This window comes from Strix uralensis, chromosome 5 (genome assembly GCF_047716275.1).
Source record: "Strix uralensis isolate ZFMK-TIS-50842 chromosome 5, bStrUra1, whole genome shotgun sequence".
NCBI classification, from domain to species: domain Eukaryota; kingdom Metazoa; phylum Chordata; class Aves; order Strigiformes; family Strigidae; genus Strix; species Strix uralensis.
Window position 1 is genome coordinate 43,049,155 of NC_133976.1, and position 9,313 is coordinate 43,058,467.

At 41.5% G+C, this 9,313-nt stretch overlaps 1 protein-coding gene across 1 annotated transcript; it reads left to right on the forward strand.

Annotated features, from left to right (window-relative positions):
- The first annotated feature begins 2,169 nt into the window (after window positions 1-2,169).
- LOC141944278 (glioma pathogenesis-related protein 1-like) lies at window positions 2,170-8,442 on the forward strand. Its single transcript, XM_074870600.1, has 6 exons — window positions 2,170-2,453; window positions 4,644-4,889; window positions 5,300-5,412; window positions 6,190-6,272; window positions 7,576-7,602; window positions 7,690-8,442. The coding sequence occupies exons 1-6, from the start codon at window positions 2,274-2,276 to the stop codon at window positions 7,914-7,916; spliced, it is 876 nt and encodes a 291-aa protein (XP_074726701.1). The 5' UTR covers window positions 2,170-2,273; the 3' UTR covers window positions 7,917-8,442.
- Window positions 8,443-9,313: the final 871 nt, after the last annotated feature.

A 9,313-nucleotide genomic window follows, 5' to 3' on the forward strand; every position in this document is an offset into this window, starting at 1 on the left:
TTCATCTGTTAGACAAGGGACCTTGTCACTGTTAATGGCACACCAGGAGGCAGAGTCAGCAGGGGGATCTAGTGAATCACAGAATCATAGAATGGTTTGGGTTGGAAGGGACCTTAAAGATCATCTAGTTCCAACCCCCCTGCCATGGGCAGGGACACCTTCCACTAGACCAGGTTGCTCAAAGCCCCGTCCAACCTGGCCTTGAACACTGCCAGGGAGGGGGCAGCCACAACTTCTCTGGGCAACCTGTGCCAGTGTCTCACCATCCTCACAGTAAAGAATTTCTTCCTTATATCTAATCGAAATCTACCCCCTTTCAGTTGAAAACTGTTACCCCTCATCCTATCACTATACTCCCTGATAAAGAGTCCCTCCCCATCTTCCTGTAGGCCCCGTTTAAGTACTGGAAGGCCACTATAAGGTCTCCCTGGAGCCTTCTCTTCTCCAGGCTGAACAACCCCAACTCTCTCAGCCTGTCCTCATGACGGAGGTGCTCCAGACCTCCGATCATCCTCTGGACTCTCCAACAGGTCCGTATCCTTCTTATGTTGGGGCCCCCAGAGCTGGACACAGTACTCCAGGTGGCTGTAGGTAAATGTAAATGTAGGTGAGGTCATGACCATTGCATACATGTTTTGGAGACAAATGGAGCCACAGCCAACCACTGATAGAGGAACAGGTAAAGTGATTAGAACTAAAAGCCAATGGCTGGGCTGCAGGTATGACTACTGCCTTGGACTGGGATTGTGCCAGGGTGGGTGCTTCACCTCCTGCTTCCCTTTATTTGCCAAGGGAGGTGGGAGTTTGGTATGATTCATAGTGCCTCATGCATCTTTTCGTCAAGGACATGGCAGCACCAAAAGTGTCTTGCACCCAGCTTGCTGTGCCCACAGAGAAAGTGGCCAGTCTCCTCCCACCGACCACTTCAGCTTGGTCTTTTTTAAACAAATAATTTATTAGAGAAAAAAATTGTGATCTTACTGGGAGAGTTTCAAAGCACAGGAAACTACTGTAAAAGAAAAGGGGGGGAAGAAGAGGTAATACTTGTTCAGTTCCCTCTCTGTCCAGGTCTCTTGTACCTCTGAGGGCTGTTTACTGGTAATGGCTGTGTTAAGCCTGTCCAACAAGAAAAATTGGAGTGTCCTTTCTGTTTCTTTCCCAAAAGATATAAAACACCAGAGGCCACCTCCCCCCCCCGCCCCCAACCTTGTTGCCTTCTACAGCTGCCCCTACCTTCATGAAATCCGTCAACAGATCATGGCAGAGCTAAAAGGAGGGTGTGGAGAGTTAGTAATAAATGGACATCCATAAACAGATGCAGAAAGAGAAATATTTATATGCCTACTGTTAACATCCTAGATAGGTATAGCTGTGATGGTGCTGGGGGGCTACAGCTCCTTCACGCTGAATTAAGTGTACAGATGGTTACAAGACTCTGAACCAAATCAAGGGTATTAAGACAAGTCATCATGCAAACAGAGATGGTAACACCAGAATGGTAATTTCCACAAGTGCTCAGCAGGATAAGGCCTGACCTGTAAAACTGAGCAGGTAATCAGACCCATGAATGTTGTTTACAATCTGCAACATATTTTCTCTGTAAACCTACCTAAATCTGAGTTACAAGACCTTAGCTCTTAAAACATATGTTGGTGTTTATGCTCTTGCATACTTTTGTTACACACCAAACCAGGTCAGAAGGTCTGTTCTGCAGTAAGCTGCTCTTCAGGAACATTTTTTTTTCTTGTGGTGAAGTCAAATTTCAATATACACAGTTCCCCTAATTGTGTTTATTCCTAGAGTAATTCTGAAATGGAAGCAAGGTCCTGCAAAATAATTTTAATTGAGCTGGTGTGACTAAGCTATACTGTAGGAAAATCAGCAGATTTGTATTTTGTCAAAGCTACAATTTTTATGGTTGACGCAGGTTTTAGGAAAGCTGTTCTGCAGCATCTCTTCAGATAAGACCTACAGTCACGGAATGGTTTGGCAGTCAACCAGAATGGAGCACACTCAAAGACAAGACAGAAGTATACCTGGAGTGTTGCTCCTTGCTAATATGCACAGCAGATGCCTGTTTCGCAGTTTACCCTTCGATGGCCAGCTGTGATGTCAGATAGAGCTGTACCCTATGGAGCAATTTCACTTCCTGTTACTTTGACACTTTGAAGTGCTTCCACATCTCTGAAGAGCTGCTTGCCAGTATTATCTTCACCTGAGAGATTTTTCTTTTAAAAACTTTTAAAAAATAAGAGTGAAAGCATTGAAGAATTATGAAAATCACATTTTTCTTTGCTGCTTTGTTCTTATTGGGTCTCTTTGCTTGCTGTTGTGCTTATCCACAATATCCCTTACCTGACATAGAAGATGCAAAGTTCATTGAAGACTGTGTGAGAGCTCACAACACGTTTCGATCCAAAGTGAATCCGCCAGCCAGCAATATGTTTCGCATGGTAAGGAGGCGTTTGTGATCTGTTTGAAAATTCATGTAGATTGTGCTGCTGATTTAGTCCAACTTTACTCTTCATTTGTTTTGTGCTTTTCTTTTCCTTTCTATCAATTATTTCTGTGTTAACTGCGTTAGTTCTTCATAGGAAACGGAAAAGACATTAATTTTCACAGTAGTGTTCATTTTTAATAATTTAAAGGGAATTCCTTGTTTAGGGGTGGGTTGCTACTCTAAACTTCAGCCAGAGCAAAGAGCTGTATTGCAAAAAATCGTGTTCAGTTCTCAGCATTTCATTTACCTCTTTATAAGAGAGATAGTAATCTGTTTTATGTTAGTCCAGGTTTCCTACAGGGAAGCTGTTTGGTATTAAGCTCCTGAATAGGCAGTCTGCACTACAGGATTGGTTGAAAATCTATCATCTCCCCTTGTTTCTTCCAATCTAGAAGATGTGTTGAAGAAAGGGATCTGCCAGGACATCCATTTAAATACCTGATCTTCATTTGCTGTAGCAGGGTTTGAAGAGTAGTGATACTAATATCTGGGCTGGAAAGCAGAACTTCCTGTAAATACAATGGATACCAGAACAGGCTATAGATAGTTCTCAGCTTTTTCAGTGAAATAAATAAGGAAAAAGGTAGATAGACAGCTGAGGGAGGTAACCCCAGCCAATTCATGTCATTACTCTGAGCCCTCCAGCAGTGCTGCATAGCTGTAAAGGAAGTTAAATGCATAACCGCATGCACAGTATGAATCATTTCTGTGAAAGGAAGTTCATAGTAAAGGGGTAAAATTCAGCCTACTTGTGATTATAATTTCTTACCATTTTAAAAAACAATGTTTAATTTAAAATGCTAGTGCACAAGAGTGAACTTAGCTGCTTGGACAAAAGATCCAGCATGCCTGGAATAACAGCAGGACAAATATACAGAAACCTCTTGAATCAAAGGTGTTGCACTGTATTTAAAAGCTCTTGATGGATTGTTCTTGTATGATTTTTTTTCAGCCTTGAGCTCATGCAAGTTTTTATTGTCGCTAGCATTGTATAGCAAAGAGCTGCACAGCCTAACCACAAATTGCGTGAAAATATCTCTTTGTGTTTTATTTGGACCTGTTAATTCCTAGCTTTGTTTGACAGTCTCTGGTCTTTCTATTGGAAGGAGCAAGTAATTATTGCTTGTTTACCTACTTCACACAAGATGTCCAGCTGCCTCTGGTCAAAGCTGCAGAGCACTCTCTGTTGCTTTATGAAAGCCCTTCATACGTGAGGATAATCATCCTCCTCCATGTTCTCTCTGCCCTTTCCAATTCTAGTGTCCCCTTCTTAAGGTGCGGTGATGTGCTGCACACAGCATTTAACACTTAACACAGCATTTAACCACTTCTGCAGTGGTGTAATTCCTTCTCAAGGAATTTCTAACACTTTATTTGCTTTTTAGACTACTACTAAACATTGATTTACAAGTGTAATAGTTGTCTCAAAACCTGTCACTATGAACACCAAGTCAAAATTGGGGTTTTTTTCTCACATCCCTTAACTTGTATTTCTCTGTACCGAATTTTACCTGCCATTTATTCCCTGGTCATTCGATGTCATGAAATCTTTTGGCGAGTCTCCCAGACCGGTTTCTCAAATTATCACTTGTGCCACTCAGGATGGGAATGGTTCCTCCTCAGCCTAGCAGAGATGAGCGAGCCTTTTATTTGCTTTGGCCACACACTGAGGAGGGAGAAGAGCAATGAGGCAAAAGGGGCTGGGGAAGGGAGCAGCTGTGAATCCTTCTATCTGTCCTGGCCAGCAGAACGGAATTCCTGTCTGGTCTAGTGATAATTGCAAAGTGCGAGTCCCTGGACAGCCAACAGTTCCTAGGCACAAAGTCCCTCAAGCCCCTCTACATCTGGGGGTTTCACCCAGTTACCTCCTCTCAGGCATAGCAGCTTAAAGACTGCAGTCCAGCTCTAAATGTTTTAACAAGTCAGATACTACAGGACAGTGAATAGATACTATGTGTCCTGCAATACCTAAGGGAGAAAGAAGAATTGTCATGGGAGTAGAAATGTCAAGTCAGAGAAGGAAACTGAATGCAGGGATGAGAAGCAGAAAAGGGGGGAAGAATCCTTACAAGTTACTATTTAAAAATGTTTGAATTCAGCTAAGTCACTGCAGTACAGGTTATGTTTTCTCCCTTTTCTACAGTCCTGGGATGCTGCTTTAGCTAAGACTGCCAAAGCATGGGCAAAGAAGTGCAAGTTTAAGCACAATATCTACCTTAAAATGCCGGGGAAGGTGCACCCCACCTTTACCCCTGTTGGAGAAAACATCTGGACTGGCACAGCCACCCTCTTTTCCGTGGATACAGCTCTCAGTGACTGGTTTAATGAAGTCAGCAGCTATGATTTCAGCACTGGTAGCTGTACTGGCATGTGTGGTCACTACACTCAGGTGAGTCTTATGTGCCCCACGACTTATAATGTAATGATTTTACAGAAAATCCAAGCACAGGCTTGGAACAGACTTCTTTGGAACAGGAGAAGTTTTCACCCTCTGGTTTATTGCTGCATGAGATTGGAAATAAATATTCCAAGCCCCAGGGCTGTCCAAGTCCTGTTTCCAGTAATGGTGGAAAGGGATTATTCCCTGACAATTTCATGTTTCCAGGGGAGCCAGATCATAAATGCAAAAACATCTATCAATCAGTTGTTTGCCTCAGCTGCCCTTTGGTTTGTCAATCTTGCTCCTGTGTCAGCTGTTTTAAACTTCCACAAGATCCTTCCCTTCTTCTTCCTCCCTTAATGCTGTTCCTGTTTTCAGTCTTTGAACAGGTGCATTACGTATTTCCCTTTGCCCTTCAGGTCGTTTGGGCAGAGAGTTACAAAGTTGGCTGTGCAGTTCACTTCTGCAATACAGTTGAAAATTTTCCAGGACTCTTCAGAGCAGCACATTTTGTTTGCGACTATGGGCCAGCGTAAGTTAATTATGGCATTTGGTTGGGTTTTTTTGTTTTTTAAATATCCTATAACTGATCTGGTATTAGATGCCAACAATGATGGGAGCAGTTGTAATAAATTTCAAAAGAAGCTATGTCCACATGTCACTAGTGCAAGGGAAACTCTCCCCGGCCATTGAGAGCAGAAGCTGCTGAACGTAGCCGGATCTGCAGAAAATCCCTTTCTAAAAAAGCAGGCGAGCAGATCATATCTGAGAGCACTCACCATAACCAAGATGGTGGAATAAAATCTGTTCTGACAACAGTCTCTGCAGGAAAAGTGGGTAAGGTGCAAGCTTTCTGCTTGAGAAATATTACATCTCTATATGGCCCCACCCAAACTTCAAACAAGACATCTTAACTGAAGAAATAAAAGGAAGACAGTCCTCTAGTTTATCTCATACCTTGCAATTTCTGGGCTTACCTTTTACAGATTTGTTTTTAAAACACAGGGAGGTAATGAGGGACTAGGGCCAGACTCTTGTATGCTTACACTGAAAATACAGTACTGTCCAAGAAGTCTCATGAATTTCAAGTGGCGAGAGTCACCAGATAGCTGCTCCCCATGCCAGTGAGAGCTTTAATCTAATATAAAAGGAATTTCAAACAGTTGCAATGATTAGTTTTTGGATAAAAGATTTTCTCCCCCCGGTAACTTTTAATGATAAATTATTCTCACAGTCTGATGAAACCGTGTATTTTTAAATTGCTTTTCAAATGACTGAGCTAACAAACTACTGTTCTTCTGCTTTGCAGGGGGAATTACCCAAGAAAACCATATAAAATGGGACGACCATGCAGTGGATGCAGTAAGGAGAAGTGTCTAGACAGGCTCTGTGGTAAGACCAAATAGATCACCTAAGAAAATTGCATAGAAATAAAAGTGGCATAATTGTCAGTGGAAATATAACAATGAGTCAATTTGCACTAAGTACATAGTGGATCTGTAGCCCACAACACAGCAACAATACTAAATCCTGGCAAGAATAGTATTAGAAGAAAATAATTGAAACACTTTTCTGTTGAAGGCTCTCAGAAGTAGAAGCCAGAGTTTCTGATGAAGAGAAGTATCAATAAGACTACTTTCCACCTTTTATCTGACCAGAAGTCAGATCTAAAACTTAAGCCCCAACAAATATTCCCCCCAAATATTCCCCGACAAATATTTCCTAGCAGAAATAGTATATTTAAGTTCTGCTTTCTTGCTTGTTTAGTATGTCCTATCACATTTTCCAGACAACTGTAGTTCTGAACCAGTAATAAGACTATACTGAAAAGCGCACTTACTTCTAACTTCTGCGATTTTTTGAAATACAGCAGTGAGAGCTTATTTTCCCACAGCAGTTTGCAGCTGTGGACCTTTATGTCATTACACCTAGTCCCAAATTAGTTAGAAATAGTGTTTTAAATAAACAGAGATTAAAGGATATGCAGCAATATCTTAAATATGAATTTTATACAGAGGTTTGTATTTGTTTGGGGATGGTGTCTACTAGCCAGGCTCTAGATAGCTTCAGCTGTAGAAATAATTGAACATTTGGTACTCTTATTTCCATCTGTGATATCCTGGCTGACTCATCTTGAAGTCCCAGACTGATGCATCACAGGAAAACTGGAAACATCTCAAAGACTAGGGGGAGGGAGAGGAGAAAGAAAGCTTTTAAACAATAAAGTGCTAGATCCTAAAACCCGTTTACAACCCATTTTACCGTATTCTCCTATAGGGCAAATCAGCAATTCCAGGAGGATGCACATGTGCAATCCTGAAAATGTATCAAAGCTCTTAGTAAATGTGTAATTCTGTGATAAATTTAGTAGTTATATTTGTCTGTCTGCAACTACTTAAATTTGGTTTGGTATCAATTTTAAATAAATTCCATGTTTTGTTTTTATTTGCTATTCCGTCCTCCCCATGACACAAATTCTTCCTAATACAGCTGTTTCTTTTTTGCTTCTCTTTCAATTCAATAAAAAATATGAGGCCTACACCAGTTGGGAACCTGCTCTTGTTGGCCTGTTTCCGCCTTTCAGGATGTTTTAGGCATTGACTGGCACTGTCAGTGCATCAGCCAGGCACTGGCTACATTAAGAACCACCACTGAATGATACTCACATTTATTTCCTCTTCTGATCTCTTTACAGAAAATACAGAACGTGAGAAGCTGATAAGTATGTATCAAATTGTTCGTAATTGCTTTCCTATGCGTATGGCTAAGTTTGATGGATCTTAACAGCTGTTTCTTCACTGTCTTTTAGATTATGCCTACTGGTATCCAGACTGGGATTCACAGCCCCAGCCACCGCGGCCCCGTCCCCCCCGGCCTCCCACGCCATCGTACATCCCGCCTGCTGAGGACCCGCATCCCTCTTGTGACCAATACTGTCTTAGTGTTATAATTTTAAGGCCACTGTTTTTGGTACTGAGTGCTGGTGCTGTTCTTTTAGTACAACGGTGGTTTCCACACACATTTTTTTATGAGTAAAGATCAATTAAGATACTGATAGTGATCCTACCACTGTATTACTCTCAGAGAATTGCACACATTTAAAAAAACATTTGGTCATCTCTCCATTATCCTTGTGATGTTTATACAGCATAGAAAAGGCTGCTTCTTCACTCAGGGCAAGATACAAGTGGCTGTTCATATAGTTAGTATAATTTATTGGCAGTAGCTGCAACACACTTCTATGTCTGTACAAGCCTCTTAGCTCTAGCTCAGGGGTAAATTGCTAGAAGGACCACGTAGACTATATGTTACTATATATGCTAACAAGCCTCCTGGAAACCTGGGGCATCACAAAGACATGTCTGAAGCAGCACACTGTATCCAAAAGAAGCAATAACTCATCTCCATTAACCTTCAGTTATCCCAGACATCATTTTCCCTAGATAATGGAAATTTAACTGTATGTATTACTTTTTATGAACATAAGGAGTAAAGCTTGTCCTTTACTATATTTAGCCTATGTGTATCATTCTCCATTAAAGTTACTCTATTGTCAGTTGTACTATTCTGTTCTTCTCCTCTGAGAGTTAAGCTTTGTCCTCCATAGCTAGAAGAATACAGGGAAAGTTGATAGAGCAAGAATTAAGATGGGGTGTAAATGGGGAGAGCTTAATTTTAGAGTGCGAGATGGTGATAAAATCTGAAATGCAGAGTAGATGACAACATCCTGAGCTTGCAGGCAGGGGAAGGGGGGAACGGAGAGGGAAAAAGAGGAGAGGGAAGATTAAATGGGCCCAGGACAGATTCTGTTCAGAAACGGAAGATACCAGCCTCATTAAAAAAGCCCAAACTGTTGAGGGATTCAGTTTGGTTTTAGACACATTTAGCTCTTGATCCCTATTGTTCCTATATAATTTGTTAGTAAAGGAAACAAAGCCATCTTTCAGGCTAAGAGATACTGGCTGATACTAGCCATGCGTAACTGCGCTATCAATATTTAAAGCTGGTTTTTCTCCTTTATCTTAGTCCTGATGTTTTGATAACACGGTGATTCAAATTCTGATCCACATTGCAGCTCTGAAGGAGCATGATATCCCACAGAATAAAAACAAGCTCCAAATGTTTGGGCTCTTGTCATATGCTACAAAATGTCACCACATAAGAAGATACATACTTAATTTCACAATTGTCAGGTCTTGTCTGCTGCCATCTTCTATACCTAGCAACTATAAATAGGCTGGGGATGGGCAAGTGGTTGGGAGGGGACACAGCTGACCTGAATTGACCAAAGGGATATTCTATACCATATAACATCGAGTTCAGCAAAAAAAACTAGGGTAGAGGAAGAAGAAAGGTGGGGGGCTGGCTTCTAGGGTGGCTGTTGCTCAGAGGCTGTCTGGACGTCAGTCTGCCATTGGGAGTGGTGAGTGATT